The 25,042-nt window shown below is 37.3% G+C and overlaps 2 protein-coding genes, 1 long non-coding RNA gene and 1 other non-coding gene across 9 annotated transcripts in view; 2 read left to right on the forward strand and 2 right to left on the reverse strand.

Annotated features, from left to right (window-relative positions):
* Window positions 1-14,856, reverse strand: part of PPP1R42 (protein phosphatase 1 regulatory subunit 42) — a 52,763-nt gene extending 37,907 nt beyond the window's left edge. For 3 of the 4 annotated variants that reach the window (XR_009603486.3, XM_060610691.3, XM_060610694.3), the window contains exons 1-6: window positions 14,659-14,856; window positions 8,537-8,754; window positions 5,998-6,164; window positions 3,983-4,121; window positions 2,189-2,305; window positions 1,950-1,994 (exon numbers count right to left, since the gene is read on the reverse strand). Coding sequence is in view for 3 of the 4 variants with exons in the window: in XM_060610691.3 (XP_060466674.3) it covers window positions 1,950-1,994; window positions 2,189-2,305; window positions 3,983-4,121; window positions 5,998-6,164; window positions 8,537-8,665 (597 nt within the window). In the remaining variant the exon portion in view is untranslated. The remainder of the gene's footprint in view (window positions 1-1,949; window positions 1,995-2,188; window positions 2,306-3,982; window positions 4,122-5,997; window positions 6,165-8,536; window positions 8,755-14,658) is intronic. The other variant, XM_060610693.3, reaches the window with a different exon arrangement.
* Window positions 1-19,243, forward strand: part of LOC144615086 (uncharacterized) — a 59,246-nt gene extending 40,003 nt beyond the window's left edge. For all 3 annotated transcript variants that reach the window (XR_013553478.1, XR_013553479.1, XR_013553480.1), the window contains one exon: window positions 19,121-19,243. This is a non-coding gene — a long non-coding RNA (uncharacterized LOC144615086). The remainder of the gene's footprint in view (window positions 1-19,120) is intronic.
* On the reverse strand, window positions 9,406-9,529 carry LOC132664889 (small nucleolar RNA SNORA51). Its single transcript, XR_009603890.3, has one exon. It is a non-coding gene; the product is annotated as a small nucleolar RNA SNORA51 (small nucleolar RNA).
* Window positions 17,974-18,668, forward strand: LOC132664160 (thymosin beta-4). Its single transcript, XM_060610696.3, has one exon. It carries the CDS (start codon window positions 18,129-18,131, stop codon window positions 18,261-18,263), a length of 135 nt encoding a protein of 44 aa, XP_060466679.1. The 5' UTR covers window positions 17,974-18,128; the 3' UTR covers window positions 18,264-18,668.
* Window positions 19,244-25,042: the final 5,799 nt, after the last annotated feature.

Below are 25,042 nucleotides of genomic sequence, written 5' to 3' on the forward strand. Positions count from 1 at the left end.
CATCCTATTTAATTCCTTCATAGCCCTTTTCACAATCTTCTCTGCTTATTTATTTTCTGACTGTTCCCTCCTCTGTGTCATTTTAATGTAAGCTCTTTGAGGGTAGAGAGACCCTGTCTCTCTTGATCATGGTATCCTCAGTGCCTAGAACATGTTTTTGAAGTCCAAGGGCAGTGCCTGGCACATATGATACCATAAATATTTTTAATAGACTAGCTTGATGGGAACAGGTTCAGGAAACATTTATTCATTTTTTAAGAAACAGAGACAGAGCACAAGTAGGGGAGGGCAGAGACAGAGGGAGACACAGAATCTGAAGCAGGCTCCAGGCTCTGAGCTGTGAGCACAGAGCCCGATGCGGGGCTCAAACCCATGAACTGTGAGATCATGACCTGAGCCGAAGTTGGACGCTTAACCAACTGAGCCACCCAGGTGCCCCCCCGCCCCCCTGCCCAAAAAAAATTTTTTTTAAGTAAGCTCCATGCCCAGCGTGGAGCCCAACATGGGGCTTGAACTCACAACCCTGAGAGCAAGACCCAAGCTGAGGTCAAGAGTTGGATGCTTAACCAGCTGAGCTGCCCAGGCACCCCTAAAACTTAAAGTATTTTTGAATGCAGAATTTATCCCATGAACTTCTTACATCCTTCATGTTGTAAGTTGAAACAATTAATCGAGTCATGCTTCCTTATTGGTCTTTATATTTTAAACATCCATCCTGATCAGTGGCATTTTGGGTGTTTTTGAGGAATTCATTAGTAGTATAATACATATAATATTTATTTTTGTAATTATCTACTGCTTATAGTAGTTATGGGATGAGCTAGGTAATAGGTATGAATTTGGAAACAAGGTCAGAGAAAAAAATTTTTTTAAGTTTATTTATTTATTTTAAGAGAGGGAGAGAGAGCGCAAGCAGGGGAAGGGCAGAGAGATAGGGAGAGAGAGAATCCCACACAGGCTCTGCACTGTCAGTGCAATGCCAAGCGTCAGGCTCAAACTCATGAACTATGAGATCATGACCTGAGCTGAAATCAAGAGCCAGATGCCTAACAGACTGAGCCACCCAGGCACCCCAGGGAATACTTTTTTAAGGTCAGTGGATAGCTGTCTGGAAGTAGTTTTGAAAACAAGAGCGCTGTTATGGGAGAAAGAAGCTGTTCGTTCCTCTGGTGGCTCCATGTAAAGAAATTATAAATGTTTTTTTTTTTAATAATTTTTTTAACGTTTATTTATTATGGAGAGACAGAGAGACACAGAGCGTGAGCAGGGAGGGGTAGAGAGAGGGGGAGATACAGAACACGAAGTAGGCTCCAGTCTCTGAGCTGTCAGTAGAGAGCCTGCCGCGGGGCTTGAAGTCACAAACTGCGAGATCATGACCTGAGCCAAAGTCAGTCGCTTAACCAACTGAGCCACCCAGGCGTCCCTCCATGTAAAGAAATTATACCACAAGCCATCCCACTGCCAAATCAGAAACTGTGAGGTTATGACAGGGCTCAGCTTACAGACGACTGTTTCCAGGAAGCCTTCCCTAGCCCCAGGCTGAGTTAGTGCCACCACAATACTTGTGAAAACAGAATCACATCGTTTTTTCATTACTTGTTGACTGTAGGTTTTTTGAGCCCCTGGACTATAATCTTCCTTCTTCTGATTTACACAGAATAGTACAGTGCCTGAGAGACCTGTAGGTGCTCAGTGCGTATTTGAATGAATAAATAACTGAATGAATATGGGATGATATGACATACTATGACATGAATATAGTTAGTGCAAATTAGAATAAGTTCAAGATCCAGGTACTTTCCCAAGGAGCAGCAGCCTGGAGAGAGTTCAGATCTAATCCCAGTTACTAGAAATTCATTCATTGGGAGATCACTGTTAAGTGGCAAGAAATCTAGTCTCTAGAGGGAAACATTTGCTGGCAAAATATTACAGAGAGGAAAAGCACATACTTTCTTCTCAGAGAAACTTCTTTCTGTTGGTGAGGGGTGGAGGCACTGGGGTATGGAAGAGAAAACCAGGTAAGAGGGCAGAATTATGCAAATAAATATATTAAAAAGTAGAGATTCATAACCTAGTTTTAGAGTAAATCTAGAATAGTTTTTAAAGTAATAAATTTTATAGATATTTAAAATTTTTTTAAATCACAATTTCATGTAAATATTTTTAAACTAATTTTTCTTTACACTACCTTCACATGCAGAAGTTGGTTGTCAACTGCTATGAGCTGATTAAGATTCTCCAGTATTTCTAAGTCTCTTATGTCATCAATATTATTATTGCTGATATTCAATATAGAGAGGGATTTCTGTAAGAAAAATAAATTAGCATTAGTAAACAGTCTAATTAAATACTATATATAGGAACCAGAAATCTTAATCTGTGAAAAATTTAAGATTTATCAGTTCAGGCTGTTTTGCTCTTTAGGTAAGAAAATTAAAATCCATGGAGATTTTGTTTCTATGCCATATGTTTTTTCAGACATAACTTTGGGACTTCAGTAATTGTGATATGACTTACTATTTTTGTCTAAAGTTCTTTCATAAGTCTCATTTTCCCTTTCCAGAATATAAAAGAGATTTATAGAAGAAAGAAGCCAGGAATCAATAAAGAAAAAAGATGCCCAGCAAACAAATGTTAACACAGTGTAGAAAAATGCTTATTTCAGTTTAAGCAAATTATCATGTTCTATTAAATATCACTAAAATTTGTACTTACGTAGGAATAAACAGTTTTTGTCTGTTTTTTAAAATAGGAAACATAGGTAAGAATAAAAGAATATCTGGTTTTTATTTTTATCTCCCTCTCTATAGTTTCCTCTTGATAATCCACATGTTCAGAGGTACTTAAAATAATAATTAGCTAATTAACAAGAGGGATCAACATTGGCTGTTAGTGAGGACATAAATATACAATAGAGAAGCATTAAACCAAAGCCATCTTAAAATCTATGATGGCCCAGTAATCTCTACCAAGATTGAGTCTACCCACCAAGGCATCTATATAGCCAACTTTTAAAATTTTTTTTTTTCAACGTTTTTTTAATTTTATTTTTGGGACAGAGAGAGACAGAGCATGAACGGGGGAGGGGCAGAGAGAGAAGGAGACACAGAATCGGAAAGAGGCTCCAGGCTCCGAGCCGTCAGCCCAGAGCCTGACGCGGGGCTCGAACTCACGGACCGCGAGATCGTGACCTGGCTGAAGTCGGACGCTTAACCGACTGCGCCACCCAGGCGCCCCTATATAGCCAACTTTTAGATAATATACTTCTTGATACTTTTTAAGACTTTAAATACAGCTTAAAAGGATTATGCCTTATATTTAGAATTTTGGAATCTGCTTGAATCTTTGCAAAACTTGAGCAAACAAAAATGTTTTTAGTGGCATTTCATAATAAATGGCATTTCATAAAAAAGCCACCTCTGGCTTCTCAACTAATTGTGACACCTCTGCAATGTATCTGGGTGTCAGGTCACAGCTGGAGCATCAAATCTGGTACTCCCAGATCTACCTGCTTCTGATGAGGCAGAGCCATATGTAAGGCAGCCTACAATGAAATCAGAATCCAGCGAGAAGACAATTTATCATCATCATTATTCTCTAGGTTGTTTAAAATTTGCCAAATAATTGTCCATTACTCTTTCCTTAAACTTTTTCCTAAAATTTTGAATCATGATAATCACCAAGGTTGAAATTATGAATGAATTGACATCTGGATTAGAACTTGATAATTTACGTAACTTTTTTATATCCTTCTTTTGATACTTTTAGTACCCTAGAGGCAGGCGTTATTATCCCAACTTTATAGCTGCTGAGTCTCTGAGAAATTATGTGAGAAAAGTTAGTTTTAGCCTTCAAATAAATTAACTGGCCATATAAACATACACAGTATGTATAATGTCCAAATATACCTTTGCCACCTTCCTGTTCCATTATAACTGTTAATCACTATATTCTTTGTCAGAATATTCAAATGTGGCCTTACTCCCAGAGAGTGAAGAGTTCTTGGATCAAACAGAAGCTTTTCTCCAAGGGGAAGCCTCTGACTCTCAACATGAAGCTCTCTTAGTCCTTCTAATCCTTCTAAACCTTCTATGACAGCAATATAATTGCTTCCCAAATACCTGCAAAATATAAAACAGCTTTATTTTTATTTATTTATTTATTTATTTATTTATTTGAGAGAGAGAGAGAGAGAGAGAGCGAGCATGTGAGCAGGGGAGAGTGCAAAGGGAGAGAGAGAGAATCTCAAGCAGGCTACATGCTCAACACGGAGCCTGATGAGGGGCCTGATGTGGGGCCCAATGCAAGGCTTGATCCCATGACCCTGGGACCATGACCTGAGCCAAAATCAAGAGTCAGATGCTCAACTGCTCAACTGACTGAGCCACCAAGGCATCCCAATATAAAACAATTTTAAATAGACATTCTGAGAACATCATGATCTGTAAACATAATGAAAACATAGTAACAATCACTGAGCTGTGTGAAAATTATACAAAGAATGCAGAAATATGTGGAATTTTCTCTTTACAATGTGCCAAAGAAAGGTTTATTTATATGATTCTTACACTTAATTTAATCTAAGAAATTATTTTTTTTTAAGTGAGAGAATTGGAATGGTCCTTATTAAATGATCTACCAGTACTCCTTTTATATGTTAGAGCACAGAAAAATCATGTGGGTAGTAGGTTTAAAAATGAAGGGTTTTAGGGGCGCCTGGGTGGCTCAGTTGGTTAAGCATCCAACTCTTGATTTTGGCTCAGGTCATGATCTCATGGTTCATGAGTTTGAGCCCCACGTCCGGCTGTGTGCTGATAGTGCAGAGCCTGCTTGGGATTCTTTCTCTCCCTCTCTCTCTGCTCCTTCCCTGCTCGTTCATTCTTGCTCTCTCAAAATAAATAAATAACCTTTTTTTAAAACAAAATTAAGATTTTTGGGCCTAACCCCAGAGATTCTCATTTGGCTATCTAGGTCAGAACCCAGAAATCTGCATTTTTTAAAGTGTTTATTCATTTTTGAGAGGAGACAGAGAAAGAGAGAGTATGAGCAGGGGAGGGGCAGTGAGGGGGGACAGAGGATCTGAAGCAGGCTCTGCACTGACAGCAGTCAGCCTGATGTGAGGATCGAACTCAGGAACCATTGTGAGATCATGACCTGAGCTGAAGTTGGACGCTCAACCGACTGAGCCACCTAGGCACCCTGCCATCTGTGTTTTCAATAAGCATTTCCCTTATCTTCTTCCCATTTTGAGGTTCTTGGCCCACTTTTTGAGAAGGACTGATAGTTCTTCCAGTCTGGGAAAATAAATCTACCAGCCTTCATTGAATTAAAATCATTATAGGCAGTAAATGCCTTTTTACACTCAAATCTAAATCAACGTTATCAACTCTCTGACCCTGCCCTTTGAGATGTGTGATTCTTAAAGACACAGAGCTCATTTGGTTTCCATGGAAAATCAAAAATCAAAATCATAAAGTTTCCATGGAAACTTTTTTCCCCAGTTGAGCCTTTAAGGATGCTTTAGGTATCCTTATAAGTGGTTAAGACACCTTACTCTCCTGCAAAAGAAAAGTATGTCAGGCTTAATGAAACAAATTGCCAAGTATAACGCGTGTAACACTTTATTTTGCACTAATAATAGTACAAGAGAATAAAAATTGAGGCCTATTCCACAAAAGTGCAGATAATGGAAAGGTCTGTATGCAAAAATATTACTGTAATGATGACAAACAATTATGTTACTTAAAAATAAAAGCACTAGGGGTACCTAGGTGGCTCAGTTGATTAAACCTCCAACTTGATTTCAGCTCAGGCCATGATCTCACAGTTGGTGAGATCAAGCCCCATGCTATCAGCATGGATACTGCTTGGCATTCTTCCTCTCTCTCTGCCCCTCCCAGCTCACGCGCGCGCGCGCACACACACACACACACACACACACACACACACACACACGAACTCTCTCTCGAAAACAAACATTAAAAAAAAAGCACTTACAGTTTTTCCAGTTTCTTTAATGACCTGAGGTTCTGTATACATGAAATACAATTGTTTTGTAGGTACAGGTGGGTCAGATTTGTAGCATAATTCAAGTTAGTGATTTCACTAATACGGTTATCATACAAGTATAAAACACTAAGACTTTTGCAAGGAGAGAGGTCTCCCTAAAAGGAAAACAAAAACAGGTTATACTTAATTTCTCCTGAAAACTTAGAAGTTTGTTTTTAAGAAAGTTTTCCACTTTCTGTACATTTCCTTAAGTTTAATATAATAGTGTATCTCTGTTCTTATTAGCACAGTAAAAACAAGACTAGAATGATTATAAAATTAGTTCTAGGTTTTAGTATCCTGTAACTATATCAGTAAAATTGTATTTGTTAAGAAGGATTTTCCTAGGGCAAGCAGTGTTTCTTGGAAGCAATTAGGTTTCTCTGGAAGTTGAAACATTTAACAAATTAATGCTTCAACATTGTAGAATAGAGATTAATCATTCTGTGGAATTAGAAGGAAGCTGTTATTTATAATACTGAAAATGGGAAGTCATTGGATATTCAAAAATAATAGATGAATAAATTATGATAGTACTATTGAAGGGAATACTGTTTAACCATTAAATATTGTTTAGTTTCCTTAGTAATATTTTATAGATCTCAAAATGAAAACAGTGCATTCAATATGACCCACTATTGTAAAATTATATGAATACATGCCTAGAAAAAAGACTGGAAGGACATCACCTACGTGTTAATAGTGGTTTTCTCTGCATGACAGGATTATAAGTTTCTTTTTTTATATATGTATTTATATTAGTGAACATCAGTTACTTTTGAGATAAGAAAATAATTAAAGGTATTTTTAAAAGTCTGCCATTCTTATGTGGGTGGTAGAGTCAGCCTAGAGTAAGTAGGCAAGAGCTAGAGTGAAGTTACACTCAAAAATACCTCAGCTTGGGATGCCTGGCTGGCACAGTCAGTGGAACACGCAACTCTTGATCTTGGGGATGTAAATTCAAGCCCCATGTTGGATACAGAGATTATTTAAGAAAAAAAAAAAACCTGAAAAAATCTCAGCTTTTATTAACAAGTTCTTTTAAAATATAACACCATCTTGGGGACTTATAAACTTAAGTTTATAAGTTATTCTTATCTTGGTGTGAATTATATATAATTGACCCTTATACAACATGGATTTGAACTGCATGGGTCCACTTACACATGGATTTTTTTTTCTGATAAATACTATATAGTACTGTAATATATTTTCTTATTTTCTTAATAATGTTTTCTTTTCTCTAGCTTTATTTTAAGAATACAGTATATAATACACGTAACGTACAAAATATGTTAATTGACTTTATGTTATCAGTAAGATTTCTGGTCAACAGTAGGCCATTAGTAGTTAAGTTTTTTGGGAATTAAAACTTATATGAGGGCTTCTGATTGTGTTGGGTGACAGGGTATTGAGGAGTGTGGGGGTGTTGGTATCTCTAACCCCCATATTTTTCTAGGGTCAGCTGTACCTAGTTTGCTTTCCTCTTAACAAGGGTCATCTACACCAAAGGAGCACTGATTGTGACAGGACAAAAGAACAGCAGAGGCTGTCTGCAGAGGGCAAGTGTGTAATGGTATAATGATGTAGAGAGTTTTCTGGGCAATTGGATTCATGGGGAGAAGAATCACTAAGAAACTGGAAAGAAATACAGAATAGGAACTTGGTAGAGTCTGCAAAAAAAAAAAAGTCTTAATTGACACTTGTGCCTGGGGCTTTGTTATTTTTTTCATTCACTTCAAAAACATTTATTAAGCACTTAATATGGGTTAGGCACTGTGCTGGATGGGGGATTTAGAGTGATATGAACAAAATAGACATCATCTCGGCCTTTATGTACCTTATGTTTCTGAGAAAATTTCTCTGATGTAGTCTTTAGCATTTTATTGTAGACAATAGACATCAATACAAATGGCCTACAAGAGTTATTGCTCCCTTGAAAGTTACCCACATTAAGGCCAACTTAACACAGAGAAAATACAGTGTCAGAATATATCCAAGTAAACAGTCTTGTCTGATATAAATGACAGTATAACCTACATTTATATAATCAGTTAAATTATGTGTAAAAAAGATTTCACTGTTAAAGTTTTAAAATATGGTATTCATATAGTTCATTCTTACTACTTGATATGTTAAAAAACTCATATTCCAAGCAGCTGGAATTATACAAAAGCGTTATCTTTGAAATTGTTTTCCAACATAACACTTTCAATTCTAGTTTGCTACATAGAGTATTTCAGGGATAGATACATATATTTAGCACATAGATTTAACAATCACAATGATATATTTTGTAGAGATTTAGTTTTAATAATTTTAATATCATAAGCATGAAATTAAAATAAAAATACAATATACAGCTGACTAATCAAAATACAGTTAATGAGTATGATCAAAATATAGTTAATAAGGAGGTATTTTCTGACACCAATTTCTAAACTTTACATTGTTAATTATGTAAAAATAGGAAATTTAGAATTCTTACAATTGTATCTATATTTTTGTCTGAAAAATTTAGATGAGTTATTTTCTTCAGGTATCGTGAAGTGGTTTCTTCTTTTCGGGGTTTAAGATTGTTACTTTTGGCAATTAGATCCAAGGTTAGTCGAACCATGATTTCTCTATAAGTCAAACTCTCAGCAGTAGCTCTGTTCTGATACCATGTCAGGAAGCAGGTTTAACTATTGTTTTATGCTCAACTTTCTATAAAAAAAAAAAAAAAGCATTATGTACATGGCAATTTAGGAAAAATTATTTTGACTTGCTCTTTAATTTTCTTATGTAAAACTATTTGATAAACTACTTCAGAGACATTTTAAAAGGCATTTTCTAAGTTTATAGACTTAATTCTTCTTATAAACAGCTTAAAAAACCAAAATTAATTAAATATACAATGTTCATTCATTTCTATTTTTAATATTTTCCTCTCCCTAGTATTGAGTTGTTACTGTGGGCATCTTTTAAAGGATTTTTTTTTCCCTCTCAAGGAGTATCATCTGATGTTTTCACATGAAGGCCCAGAGGTTGGTCTCTACTCAAGCTAGTGGCAGTTGAGAATGAGACCAGAATGGTCTTCTTTTCCTTTTTCCATAGAACCCATGGTGATCATATTTTCTAAACCCTCAAATCAGAACACATGATGTAAAAAACCTTGAGTATGCACATAGGACAGTGGGGCAAAATACTTGAAAATGGAGTTGGCCTTGAAATTGGTATAGCTGCAATCCACAAAGAGCCAACACAATGCAGTGTTTTTCAATCCAGACTGCCTGGGTTCACATTTGGTCCCATTGCTTACTGGTCAGGCAATCTTGGGCATGTTGCATCAGTTTCTTTCCCCCCCCCCCCCCCCCCCAGTGTCCCCCATTCACAATACAGACCAGGAAAAGGGCCTGGGCTGAGATGTTTATGGATGGGTTTCCTCTGCCTCCTCTTTCTATACAGTGTAAGAACACAGCCTCATATGCACCAGGAGGCTACGTTACGTCTGTTTCTTATAAAATTAGGATAATAGTAGTACCTACTTCCTAGGGATATTGTGAAGATTACATGAGATAAAAATGTATAGAATATTCTGCACAGTGCCTGGTACATAGGTCAACAAATGTTTGCTATCACCATTATTGTTTCACTGTTTTGTTCACAGATAAGGTGAACACTATTTACTTCACTGTTTCACCTGGAATATATTAGGGCTGTTAAATAAGGGGAACATACTATCAAATAATTAATTAATTAATTATTGATTTATGTGAGAGATCCATATGTGGTCCATAAGTTTGAAGTAACCCATTTTTTTCCAACCATCACAAAACTGTGATAAATAACCACAGTTTTGTAAAATTTATTGTCTTTTTAAAATATAGTTTAAAACTGAGCATTCTTTTTCTAATATATCTGGAATTTTACCAGCCAAACACCTCAGTTTGTGTAGTATTCTGGACATGAAATCAATGCTTAGGAGGAAAGTGAATTCAGTAGAAGATAAATTCAGTTTGCATTATCACATATTGACATATAACTACCCAGGCTATATTATATAAAATGCCCACAATAAAATATTTGAAGATATGGAATGAATCATTTTATTTCAAAATACAAAATGTAATCTGTAGAATAAAATCACTGAATTTTCATAGATTTTTGAAATTTTCATGAATTCATTATTTTTAACAAAAATTTAAGATTATTGTTTACAGATCAAATTTCAAACATGACAATAATATTCTGAACAAAGTTTCTAGTTAAGTAAAAATAACTTTTACTAATATTGCCTTAAAAATATTTCATGATGAAAGTTTAAAGAATAACACCCACACTCATGGACCTACAGGTAATCTTAAATATAAAAGGTTATAAATACACTTGTATTCCCTTTATGCCTTTCTCCCTATTCTTTTTTTTAAGTTTATTTATTTTGAAAGAGTGAGAGCAGGGGGAGGGGCAGAGAGACAGGAAGAGAGAGAATCCCAAGCATGTGAGGCTCAGAGTCATGAATCTCGAGATCCTGACCTGAGCTGAAATCAAGAGTCAGTTGCTTAACCACCCAGGTACACCACCCTCCTCCTTCTCCCTATTCTCTTATTTTTAGAGTTTAGAATTAGATGTCTCTATTCATGTCTTTATACTTTTACTACAGATGTATGTATATCTAAACAATATATATATAGTACTTTTTAAAACATTTTTACAGTCATAAATGGTATTATTATTTTTTAATGTTTATTTTGGAGAGACACACATACACACACACACAGAGCATGAGCAGGGGAGGGCAGAGACACACACACACACACACAAACACACACACACACAGAATCTGAAGTAGGCTCTAAGGTCTGAGCTGTCAGCACAGAGCCTGATGCAGGGCTCGAATCCATGAACCATGAAATCATGACCTGAGCCAAAGTTGGACCCTTAACCAACTGAACCATCCAGGTGCCCCATAAATTGTATTATTTTGATTCCAACTTTCTTTTTTTGCTTAATGTTTTGTTTGTTAGAATCATCAAAGTTGATGTGTATAGCTCTGGAATATTTGCATTGCTGTGAATATTCTATTGTAAGGAATTTATTTCTTCTAATGATAGATCTTTGGGTGGTGTTTTTTTCTTCATTTGCAATGTTGCTTTTATGGTTCTTGTATACCTGTCATTTTTAGCACATATGCAAGAGTTTCTTTAGGGTTTAAAACTAGGGATGGCTGGCTATTTCTGGGTTGCACATTTTCAACTTTACTATGTATTGTCAAATTGTTCTCCAAAGGAGTTTTACCACTGGCAGCTAAGAGAGTTCCTATTGCTCTACTATGCAGTCAACATCAGTGTCAGCACTTGATATTGGCAGTCTAAATTACTGCCAATCTGATGGGTGTGAAATGATAATATCATTGCTTTTGTTTTTTTCTCAGATCTTTTTATATATAAAAAAGGGATTTGAAAACAGCCAGATCAATAGTCTCATCTCATTATGTTTTAATTTGCCATTCTGTAATTGCTAGAGATTGAGGGTCTTTTCCTGTTTATTGCCATATGAAGTTCCTTTTCTGTTAGTTGTGGTTTCTTATATTTTTCCCATGTTGCCTTATGGGTTGTGTTTTTATAAGTAATTTTTATTTTTATTAAAAGATTTTTTTTTTTTTTAATTTGAGAGACAGAGAGAGTGCATGTGCACGTGCGAGTGGAGGAGGGGCAGAGAGAGAGGGAGAGAGACTCCCAAGCAGGCTACTCACTGTCAGTGCAGAGCCTGATGGGGTGCTCAGTCTCATGAACCATGAGATCATGACCTGATCTAAAATCAAGAGTTGATGCTTAACTGACTGAGTCACCCAGGCACCCCTATAAGTAATTTTTAGATACACTTATATTTTTATCAGATACCAGTATTTTGTTGATTATACATGTAGCAAATATCCATTCCCTGACTTTAGTTTGTTTTTCCTCCTTTTTTTTCTCCTAGTTTGTGTTTAATGGCATCTTCTAAAAAACAGAAGCTATATATTTTTTTCATGTAGTCAAATGTATCATTTTTTTGCTCATGTTTTATGCTTTTTGTGGCTTATTTAGTAACCCCTTCCCTATCCACATTTAAGAGAAAGACCTTTTTTTTTTCTTGTAAACATGTTTAGTTTTGCTTTGCTTTGTAAATTTTGTCTGCATTACTGTGATCAGAAGCAGCAATCAGTGCTCAGAGGACAGATCCTTGATATTTGGTGGCTAGTATGTTTTTTGCCCATTTTGGCTTCTACAAGCTATATGTAAGGTACTCTAGAAACCCTGCTACTGGGTTGTGTGTAGGGGATGGATAGTTGCTGTAGAACTGAAATTGACCAAAATTTATTTCAGTTTATTGTCTAAGCCTTCTCCTGGAAGTTGTTAGCCTTCAGTAGACTCCAGGTTCCAAAATACTTATATCAGACAGATTCTGCCAGTGCACTTGTTGTCTAGGTGGGGAAACAGTTGCTTCCTACTCTGCCATGTTCCCAGAATCCTTTCGTCCTTAACTCTTTCATACACATTTTAAAAATCAACTTCTTGGGGTGCCTGGGTGGCTCAGTCAGTTAAGCGTCTGACTCTTGGTTTTGGCTCAGGTCATGATCTCATGGGGTCATGGGATGGAGCCACACATCAGGCTCTGTGCTGACAGCATGGGGCCTGCTTAGGATTCTCTCTCTCCCCCTCCCAATCTGCCCCTCCCCTGCTGGTGCCAGCATGCATGTGTGCTCTGTCTCAAAACAAACAAACAAACAAACTTAAAAGAAAATCAACTTGTTATGTTCCATGAAAAATCCTGTCAGGATTTTGTTAGGAATTGCACTGAATTTATAAACCATTTGTGAAGCACCAACACATCTCTAATATTGAGACTTCTTTTCCATCACTATGGTATGCCTCTCTATTTTAGGAGTGCTGCTTTAATGTAGTTTTATAATTTTCTTGTAATTAAGGCCATGCATAAGTTTTTTAAAGTCATTTTTAGGGATTATATATTTTTGTTGATACTGCAAGTGACATTCTTTTAGGAATTACATTCTCTAGAGCTTGTGTATAGAAATGCAATATTTTAAGAAATATTTGAAATATTTAAAATATGATTTCTTTACCCATATTTTAAAATTTTAGACCCTTTTCTGGAAATTTCAAATATCACTTTTACACTGATAACCGGTGAAAATGCACATCTTAAAGTGGCTGTACACCCCAGGATTTCTCTCATAGCTGAGGCAGGAACTGCCATACAGGTGGCCATACAGGAGCAATCCTGTACTAGGATGGGGGTGATGCCCTGTGGGGGTAATTTTTACACATGGAAGACAGTAGTCTCAATTATTTATTTTCCCTTCTTTCTTTCCCCCATGCACTTTTAGGAGACACAGCCATTTCAAAGGGTCTCTCTGAAAACAGCTCTGTATGGGTTGTGTTTGTTCTTCCATCTCTTTCTCATTCCTTTTTTCCTTCTGTACTACTTCCCTAAAATTAACAGCCCCCTCCCCCACAAAATGTGTTATTGTATGAATTTTTGCTTCAGGCTCTGTTTTCTAACCTGGGCTAAAAGAGAAAATTTGGATCATCTGAATCGTCATGAATGACCATGCTATAAATGGATTTTGGCTCTAGGTTCCAGTACACAAAGTGGTGTTTGTATAGAAATAAATTTGATTTTCTCAGATAACTAGGACAGTAAAGAGGCAAATGTGATATAGAAATGAAATATTTATTAAACCAAGGTAAGGGCAATGGACCTCATCAACAAGCTATAGGAAAACATTCCAGGAGCTTGAATATGGAAAGGGATCCCAGTAAGTAAATAACACACAATAATAGAGACTTAACTCAAAAGAACCTGCATTGTAGCAGTCATATCCACACGAAGATTTAATTTCATTAAAACACCACCATTCATTTTATTAATGTAATATTAATTTAAACTTTATTGGTATTGTAGTTTGTTTTAGAGATATTATAACCTTCAGGTGTTTAAATTGAACCTAGTTTGGATTTGGATACATTTTAGAACATTATAACAAAAGTAATTAAGTCAACATTTGTGGGGTGTCCTTGCTTTTCTTTTAAAAGAGGTTCATTATTTTCTAAAGTTTGTGAAACTACTTTTTCATAATGTTTCCCTACTAGATACCTGTTATCTCAGGATTCCCCTTGCTAGGATATCTCTGTCTGGATTGCCAGTGGGAGACAGTTTAGAGCTGCTTTACAGGCACTCTGGGAATCCATTTTAGTGGACCCCTTGGCTTAAATTATCCTTTGGGGCTCCCACAGGCTACCGGCAGTAGATGTTTCCGATTTTAGTTTGTGTATTTTCCTTTAGCGAGCTCCAGGCTCACTGGCTTCCCAAAGCTCAAAATCGCGGGGTTCCGCTCTCAGGCTTTTTTCCCCCTTTACAAACTCATACCCGCGCAGATCCCGCTCCCTCACTCCGCGGCCACCCCTTCACCCGTGTCTCCCTTCTCTAAAGCGGTTTCTCAGCCTTGCCTGAGTCTATTTGTTTAAAATACAGACTTGCAGATTGATTTTCTGGAAACTCTAGATGTCTAGAGATAAGGCTCAGGGGTCTTCATTTTAACCAGTAACCCAGGAAGGTCTTACTTACTGGCAGACAAGTTTGAGAAACGTGGCTTTATGGTTTCTTCAGCCCCCAGACTTCTTCCCTGAAGGCACCTCTCCCCTTGCGGGAGGAACTGAGTCTGGAAGTCAGGTTTGTAAATTTCCTCAGTGCCTCGTTCCTCCGCAGCCTTGGTGCGGTTGCCAGGCGACCCAACGCTCTTCCTAGGGCAATGGCTTCCGGGAAATCTCGCGCGAGGTGTCTGGAAGCGTCAGGTCTGGCGCTGGTCCCTGTGACACTGGTCCCTCTCTGTGACGTGGCGGCCAGAGTTTGATGGCGACTAGATGGGGTCTGAATGAAGCTAGTTTGGTGAGGTTGTGAGGCATCGGTCATGTTAGCGGTTTAGTTGAACCAAACAGTAGCCAGAACAATTTTTTGTAGGCCACAATTTCCCCTTCTTACTAGATGATCCTTCTATCAGCTTTAAACGTTTCAGTGCCCAATAACCACCTTTTCCCAGCAACAGACCAAAGTATAGTGCATACTCCACCCTTTCTTCAGGAAAAGAAAAAAAAAGTCTTTAGGGTGACATTCTACTTCGTTCATCATGACCAGCTTCGCTGCTTGCTTCTTGCCCTCTATTCTCCAGTATTCTGACACTTGGCCCAATATGCCCTGTTTTAAAAGAAATTTCCCTTCGTCTCATAGCTTTTCAAAGTAGCAATAGGGCACACTTTATTTCCTCCTTAATTCTTATTTTCCCTTTTGAGTTCCAAGGACCCAGCTTGGAATTAGCACATCCTTTTTGAAGCTTTCCTATGTACTCAATCTTGTTAAGTGTTTCTCTTTTCCGCCCCCCCCCCCCCCCCAGGATATATTAAATTCTTTAACATAGCATTTAACATGTTAGTATATATTTGTTACCTATTAATTGTATCCAATAAGCTGGTAAATTCTTTGAGGGCAAGGATTATGTCTTTAACTTCACTATTTCCAGGACTTGGCAAAAAGTGCCTTGTACATTAGCAGTCACTCTATAAATGTTTGTAAAATGAATAATTTATAAGTGAAGGGGAAGAATAGAACAAGGAACTGACATTTACAGTGGATAGACTGGCAGTCATTAGGGATATGGTAAATTGAGCAGTCTGGATGTAAGAAACAGTGCAAGCCGGAAAACAGTAACACTTGTGATATTGGTGGGATGGGGGTAGGGGTATGGGTGGTGTAGGTGTGGGGAAAGGTGGAAAGTTGTTATTGCTGTTCCTCGAGCAAAGAAGCATCAGAGTAGAAGACTGTTAGAGTTGCAAGGCAACTTAGTGCCCATGTGTACTGTCCAACTTGTCATGTTGCAGATAAGGAGACTCCCAGGCCTAGAGGGAGGAAAGAAATATGCTACAGGTCACATCTGAGGTGACAGAGAGGGGCTTTACCCTTGGGCTCCTGATTTCACCCTAACCCTAACTCTAACTCTAACCCTAACCCTAACCCCTTTTCTTATATCTCATTGACCTAGAAGAAAAGATAGGGGGATATGGACAGATGAACCCTTATCCCGTTCAGGACATTGTTGCTAAAGTCCAGTTGTGAGGCAGTTTCGGCCTGGACTAGGTTGAAGGCAAAGGAAGTTGCAAGGAATGAACAAATTTAGGAGGCATCTTGAAACATGATTTAACAGAGATTTATAGGATAAAGGGAGGAAGAAGTTGAAAATAATTCCTGGGTATTAGCTAGGATAAAGGAATGATAATGGAGAAAGAGGAGAGGTAGCAAGTAATTTGAGGGGAACTCAATGAGTTTGGTTTATATATGCATGTTAAGTGTGAAGTGAGGTTTAATAGTTTCCAGCATAGAACTAATCATTGAAACCATGAGGTCATAAATGGCAGTGTGGGAGAAGGTAGGGAAGTGAGAAATAGCAAGTCAATAACTAGGCCAAGTAGTTTGGATGGAAGAGAGAAGCAAAGCTGGTTAAGATGTCAGAGTCATCAGAGATGAGATTTGTTCTGAGGAGAAATAATAATTCAGTGATTCATAAATTAACAATTTAGATTCAGATATGGGAGAGTTTGAGGAGGAGGGGTACCTAAAGAATAAAAAGCTACAGGGATGCCTGGGTGGCTCAGTTGGTTAAGTGTCTGACTCTTGATTTCCACTCAAGTCACGATCTCCTGGTTTGTGAGTTCCAGATCTGTTGGGCTCTGCGTTGACAGTGAGGAGCCTACCTGGGATTCTCCCTCTCTTTGCCCTTCCCCCATGAGTGTGTGCACTCTCTCAAAATAAATAAACTTAAAAAGAGAGAAAATATGTGAGATATAATCCCTGTCTAGTGGCACACAGTGTTAAACAATAATCTGTGTATTTTCCAATGTGGCAGTAATTTGGCAGACCACAAGAAATACTTGTCTTCAGTGACACGTTTAGTGTAAAGTACTCTAAGATTTACACTTTGACAGATGTTGGTAAATTTGTATTTGCAAAAGAAATGTTGTGAAGTCTTGAGAATCATTTTAAAAGGCACTCTTGGGCCAAAAAAAAAAAAAAAAAAAAAAAAGGCACTCTTGGAAGAATAGTGCTATGAAGCACATTTTAAAAAGTCTCCACTGGAGTTTCCAAGTAACTTTAGTTAGAGCAAGTAACTTGCGCTCTTTGATAGAACAAACTGTCATTTAGGAGGGCCCTACATGGCAAAGAACTGAACATGACATCTAGCCAACAGCCAATGAGGAACTGAGACCTATTGTTTAAGTTTGGAAGTCAATCATGCCCCAGTTGAGCTTTTAGATGGAACCTTATCCCTGGCCAACACCTTGATTGAAGCCTTACGAGAGACCCTGAAGGAGAGGACCCAAACTCCTGACCCATGAAACCTGTGAAATAACAAAAGTATATTGTTTTAAGCCACTAAGTTTTGGGGTAATTTGTTTTGCAGCAATAAATAATACAGGGAGCAATGGAAAATTCCCTTAAGCAAGGAAGAGATGCTTAGAAATTTGGGGCATGATTCTTATTTTTATAGGATATTTGGAAAGGAAATAAAGTGATTACAGAAAGTTTTAGTTTAGGTGGAATGAAAAGTTTCTTAACAAATATCCATTTATAGAAGCTGCATTTGTAGAATAGTACAAAGAAAACCCTTTGCTTATGGATGAGGCAGTTTCCATTCAAGGTATTACTCCTGATTTCTGTAACCTGGGGATGATCATTTAATTAAGAGCTTCATGGCCTACTAATGCCATGATGTATGCAATATGGGAACTAATAAAAAACAACTTTTATTTATTTAAAAATGTTTAAAAAATTATTTATTTTGAGGGAGTACAAGAGTGTGTGGGGGGGAGAGGCAGAGAGAGAGAGAATCCTAATCCTTCCTCTCAGTGAAGAGCCTGAGGCAAGACTCGATCTCAGGAACCATGAGATCATGACCTGAGCTGAAATCAAGAATTGGTCACTTGGGCACTAGGCGGAGGCCACTGCACAGATCGGACTTCGCTTGCTTGTGCACCTCCTTTGCAACTATGACTGACAAACCTGATTTGGCTGAGATTGAGAAATTTGATAAGTCGAAACTGAAGAAGACAGAAACGCAAGAGAAAAATCCACTGCCTTCAAAAGAAACGATTGAACAGGAAAAGCAAGCAGGCAAATCGTAATGAGGCACGCGCCACCAGTATGCACTGCACATTCCACAAGCATTGCCTTCTTATTTTACTTCTTTTAGCTGTTTAACTCTGTAAGATGCAGGGAGGTTGGATCAAGTTTAAATGACTGTGCTGCCCCTTGCCACATTGAGAACTACTGACAAACAAAGGCGCCTACCTCTCCCATCTGCTTGTCTGACTGGCAGCAAAGGAAAAGAACTTGCATGTTGGTGAAGGAAGAAGCTGGGTGGGAGGACCAGAGAAATCTAAAAACCAAGCTGGTTCAAGGTGTCCTACAGGCTGTAAAATGCAGTTTAATCAGAGTGCCATTTTTTTGTTCAAATGATTTTAATTATTGGAATGCACAATTTTTTTTAGTATGCAAATAAAAAGTTTTAAAACCTGGAAAAAAAAAAAGAATTGGTCACTTAACCTACTGAGCCACCCAGGTGCCCCAAGAAATAATTTTTAAAAAACTTAGTAACTGGGGCGCCTGGGTGGCGCAGTCGGTTAAGCGTCCGACTTCAGCCAGGTCACGATCTCGCGGTCCGGGAGTTCGAGCCCCGCATCAGGCTCTGGGCTGATGGCTCGGAGCCTGGAGCCTGTTTCCGATTCTGTGTCTCCCTCTCTCTCTGCCCCTCCCCCGTTCATGCTCTGTCTCTCTCTGTCCCAAAAATAAATAAAAAACGTTGAAAAAAAAAAAAATTAAAAAACTTAGTAACTGATTTCTGTCATTTGCTATATTATATATTCTATAATTGTAAATGATTTGTACACAGGTTATATATCAAAATCAGTGAAACATCTTGTATACCTGTATACTTTATTTAGTTGCTTTATTTATTTGACTTCTCTCTGCTTTATTTTAGGTCAGCTTGTTTGAAAAGAGCTCCTTTCCTTTATGCTTGTTTTTGAAAATGGCTGGTGCTTTTTTGCTAATGTGTGGCCCTTTCCATATTTCCATAATGGTGACCCTTGATTGAAAAACAATTTTTTTCCACTCTTGTTTTAAATCTATTAAAATTTGAGAAAAAGAAATTTGAGAAAAGAGATTTATTTTATAGTGATTGCACAGTGTAACAAAAGTCAATTTCCCATACAAAGACGTGAACCCATTTAATCTTGTCATTGTAAAAACACATATTGTTAATGTTTCTTAAAAAGTTGAAATGTCCATTGCATTTGTTTCTTCACTGAACAAATATTCACCAAGTACCTGCCATGTGCCATTGTTCAAGGTGCTGGGGATACAGAAGTTAGTTAGACCAAGTCCCCAGGCTGTTGGAGCTTATATTCTAGTCAGCGGAGAGAGGCAGTGAAAAAGTAAATAAATCAATGACCAAGATAATTTCAGATTGTGGTACAGTCTGTGAAAGAAATAGAGTGAAACTGGGGTGGAAGGAGGGAAGGAGAGAGGTGTTATCTTAAGATGAGATGGCAAGGCCTCTCTGAGGAGGCAGAATTTGGACAGAGACTTGAAGGCTGAGGAGACTAACAAGCAAGGTCTGAGTGCCTGCAAGGAAGTGTTCCAGGCCTGAGAAACACCAGTTTGAGGGCTTGGGGACAGGGGTGGGGAGGAGTGTGGTGTGTGGTGAGTGTTGAAGAACTGGATGAGCTTAAGGACCCAGAGGACAGTGTTGCTGGATCCTTTTGAGGAGGGGGAGGGAGAGAATGGAATGAAAGCAAAACAGGAATCCATCAGCCCTTAGGCCACAGTGTGAAATTTGGATTTTGATATATAGCAGCATTTAACCCATAAGGCAGAATGTAAAATTTCCCTTTGTTTTTAGGAAAAACTAATTTTATTATATTTAAAATTTGAATGAAAGAACAGTTGTCACTTTATTAAAATTTGAAATTCAAAATCTTGATTGAAATGTAATGTTATATGGTATTATCAAAGGTGCTCTTAGAAATCTGATAGCAAGAGCCTGAGAGTTAGAAAATATAATTTCTATTTGTGCTCCCAATTCTCATATTTAATATAGCTTTAGATCTGGGGATAGCTAGAAGTTCATTGTGTTGTTGTCTGTCTAAATAAATTACTATTTCAATAGTTAATAGTTCCTTAGTTTTAAGTGATGTAGTATTTTACCTAAATATTAAGACCATTTAGAATGTTTAAAAATAATCTCCTCTGAAAAGTGGTGTTGATTTGTAATTCTCACATTGGTGACAGATCAACTTTTCTGACGTTATAGAACATTTCAGATAGTTATAATTATTCAACCATGATTGTGTCCTCATAATGTCAGATCATAAATTAAATTTCTTATTTATCCTAATTTGTGTTACTTTATTTAAGCCCAGGATATTAAGATAATAGCCTCAAGTATACTGGAAACACATGCAAGAAACGATAGATGGATTACATAGAAGTTGAAGGAAAGGATTAAAGCTAAATACATGCATGTTTTAAAGGATTTATCTGATATCATAAATACAGTACAAATAATAAATGCAAATAAATTTAGTACAAATAACAAATTGAACTGAATATGAGGATGTGGTATGGGGTAGTAAATTCTAGGAACAAAAACGGAGCTATTTAAATCAAACATTTATTTGGAGATGAGCTTTTATCAACTAATTTTTCAGGAAGGTAAATAATTTAAAGTTATGACTATTAATGATAAACATATTCATAGTTATGTGATAGATATTTATAATTCTCTATAATCTAACATAAAGGTCACAGAGCCCTATTCTGAACAATATACTTCTTTATGCATATGCCTCTTAGGTTATGAGAAGTACAACTGTAGTTCATCAAAATGTGCCCCAAGGCACAATACCATTTTACTCAGTCATTAGTAAGGTTAGCATAATTGCTTAGTATAATCCAAAGAAAATATGAGTACTGACATCAGGGACTCTCCAATTTGTTAGGCAATTGTTCCATAATTTTTGGCACCAAGATAATCCACATGTTGAAAAAGCAATTAATCATTGGTGCTAGTTATCAAGCTGTGATTTTAGCTATTTCCTCCCAAATTTGACCCCAAATGACAGAGTTCCTTATTTTATTTTTGAAATATTCTGATTTCTGAGATCAAAAGTTTAAATATGCCAATCTGGTTATAGTTGAGTTGAGCTTTGTGTTATTAGTTTTCTAAAATAAGTAGATCATAACTTTATCTTTACAAAGGTAGATGGTATTTCTTCCACTAATATTTGGATAAAAGGTTTAGAAAAGTTTAGAAACTTACAGACTGGTTACCTCAGAAGAAATTAATTAAAATCTTTAAACTAGCATTTTCGCCCCAAGAAGGTAAATTTATTTGCTGTTGGAACTTGTATCGAAAACAGGCCAAAACAAGAGAACACACAATTAGATTTTCAATTTTCTAACTAATATTTTGCAAACACAGTGATACAGATACATCAGTTACTAAATAATGAAAGTGAATGAAATAAATACCTCATCATAATTTTAACATTATCACCTTTTACTTATTTTATGTAATAAGGATGAATAAAAATAACAGCTGCCATTGTGTCTAATATATTTTCCCATCTTCAAAAAAACAATACCCAAACAACCCCTGCCCTCACATTGTCCACCAATGTATGTCTTTGGTGTTTATAGTTAAAACAATCCAGAAATATAGAAAGAAACCTTGGAAATTCAATAGTCTCTGTTCAGTTCAGTTTATTCAGCTACATGTGGATACAGTGCAGGCTTCGCAATATAAATGAACTCCTCTCTGCATGCATGACTTACGCATCTGTACCTCATCACTCATATAAGAGTTTTTGGAAACTCTGAACCTCTGTAATATGCAGCACTGCAACTCTCAGTTTCTGTGATTCATTGTTGCTTATGCTCTTGCTCTTCTGTGTTTATTTTCCATACAGCTGTGCTGTTGGTCAGTTTATTATTACTATTGTGCAATGCAGTGATTTTTCAAAATTCTGAATACCAGGTAGTCCTACTAATTTGTGACAACAGTCTTCACACTAGATCCCTCAAATGGAGCACATGATGTTTGGTCTCAGAACTTATTTTCCAAATTCAGAAACAATGGAGCACAAATGGCTTCTCTTCCCATTGGTTCTTTGTTCTTGGCAGTACTGCTGATTTCAAAATAACAGCATGTGTGGTATCTTATTGTTAATCAATAAGTAAAACCTGTAGAATGAAGAACTCACTTCATAATTGGACATTGTAACCAAAAAATGGTAGTAAATGCATAAATTCTCAATAATGTATAGCACTGCTGAATTGTTTTGAACAAGAACCTAGAGATGCTAAAACAATATGGAAAATTTGGAACACCCTTGATTCCGGGATCTTGCTGTATGTATTCTTGACTGGTCCCAATCCCCATTCCATATCCACTGACTTCTCTATCTCTGCTCCAGCCTGTGCTTCTGGCTCCAGTCTTATTATTTGGACATTGGGATTAAGTTTTTGATGACGAGTGACATTTCCTGTATAATATCACCAAAGACCTTGAGAAATTATCTCCAAAAAAAAAAAAAAAAAGGAAACTTAACAAAAAACAGACTTCACTTAGAAAATGCTCTTTTCAGCTCCTGAATAGCTCAAGACTGTAAGATAATACTTTGCAGGAAAAGGCAACCCCAATTCACAACTTAGTTTCTGAATGATGGCTGCAATTAAACCCTGATTTCCTAAAAGCAAATTAATCTAAATTCGAGCATTTATGCCAAAAGTGATCATGAAAATACATTACAAAGGATCTTGCTTTTTAATAAAGCAAATACATTTACAACAAAGTGCAAATGCTCCTTTCTGGGTCATTTTTTGCTGGATTGGACCATTGAGTAGAGGGGACATTTTTGGTTGCCTCTGTAGTATCCATTTAACCTCTCAGTGTATAGTGGTCATACATTTTGGGTATTACTAATCCCATTCCTACCTCCCGGTGTGGCCCTTAATTGGTTTAAACCAGTCTCTATATGTAATCTCAGGGGTGAGCTAGTGATCCATTTGACCAGAGTGAACTTAGAATCTTATTTTGACGATCACGAGCAGCTTTCACCCTAACTGGATGGTGTGGTGGGTAGCCAGCGTGAGGGAATCCAGCTTTAGGTTTAGGTCAACATGTGGAAGGCAGAGCTGAGAACCGCAACAGGAAGCCTAATCCAACTGTGCCTAAACCAAATATGATTCTGGACTCAGGTGAGCCAACAAATCCTTTTTGTTTAAGCAACTAGATTTAAAAAATATGTATTTGTTTGTTCTGGGAAGAGCATAAGCGGGGGGAAGGTAGAAAGAGGGGGACAGATGATCCAAAGCAAGCTCTGTGCTGACAGGCTGACAGCAGCGAGCCTGATGTGGGGCTTAAACTCACGAACACATGAACTGTGAGATCATGACCTGAGCTGAAGTCAGACATGCTCAACCAAGCCACCCAGGTGCCTCAGCAATTGGATATTTTTATGTGTATATGTGTCTTACTTCCAGTCAAGGCATCATTACTGAAATGTGATTTCTCAAAATGAGTCCAATGAAGTTAGGACTGAAATACTTTCTTTTCCTAGTAATTGTTATTATAGGCATTTTCCATAACACAAAGGTGTCTTGTTTAGGTCATGAATGTCAGATTAAATGTGGATTAACTGTATTTAAATCTTAGAATGAAAGCTCCTAGTATGTTTTCATGGTGACTCCAATGACTCCTTATTCTTTCATGTCAAAAACTTAACCATTCAGCCCTGTCATTGTTCCTAAAGGTATTGCTGAAGACTGTGGCAGTAGATTGTTTTGGCTGCTTGTTGAGTGCAGTCATTTTTTCTTAAAGGGTATAAAAATGGAGGTCAGTTTGAACCATGTGAAATTGGGGATACCTGCTTTTATATAGAGTTACAAAATAATGGGTACCTGGCTGGTTTAGCGGGATCTCGGGGTCATCAGTTCAAGCCCCACATTGGGCATAAAGATTACTTAGAAAAAAAAAAAAAAAATTAAAGGGTTACAAAATGAAACCAAAATGCTAACATATCACATCAACCATTGGAGAATGTATTTGGATACTAGTATTAATGGGCTTCTTCATCTTACCATAGACTACCTCATTGCTAAACCCAATGGAAAACTTTTAGGCTTTGTTTTCCTTGACCTTTTTGGCAGTGTGTCAGGTCATGGGTAAATTACTTAAAAGTTTTCTGCTCCTGTGGTCTTGTTTTCCTCTGCCGATTTTCATATTTGATGTTTCCATGATTTGTCTTCTTTTCACCATCTTCCACAAGTCATTTCATTTGTTCTCAGCCAGCCCTCACCCCCAGATCTCTCAACAGTGCTCTTAGAAACATCAATCTAGTACATTTCTGCTGTTTAAAACCTTTAAGATCCCACTGCTATTGGGATAAAGTCCCAAATGCCTCTGCAGGATCTATACTCATCTGTTAAAGTCATCTCTTGCTACTTCTTACATCCAACTGGACACTCTCAGGTCTGATGGAATTTCAGTTCTTGAAGGTACTAGGTTCTTGCTCTCTGCCTCTTGCCTTCTACACATTGCTATACTCTCTGCTTATAAACTTGCCTCCTCATTTTGCTTTTCTGGCTAGTCCTCCTGTCTTTTAAATTTCATTTTTATGTCAGGTCACTTCCTCCAGGAAGCTCACTCTGGGAACTCCTCTCTGGTTTAAGTGTTCCTCCTGAGTTTCCCAGCACACTATTTCTCCCTTCCTAGTACACACAGGTTCTTGTTAACTTAGCTTTAGCCTCCATGGTAAGTTCTGTGAAGACAGTGGCCTTGTCTGTCTGGTTTAGAATATCTGCAGAATAAAATTAGGCCTGTTCAGTAAAGGTACTTGGT

The sequence above is a fragment of the Panthera onca genome, chromosome F2, assembly GCF_046562875.1.
Source record: "Panthera onca isolate mPanOnc1 chromosome F2, mPanOnc1 haplotype 2, whole genome shotgun sequence".
Taxonomy (NCBI): domain Eukaryota; kingdom Metazoa; phylum Chordata; class Mammalia; order Carnivora; family Felidae; genus Panthera; species Panthera onca.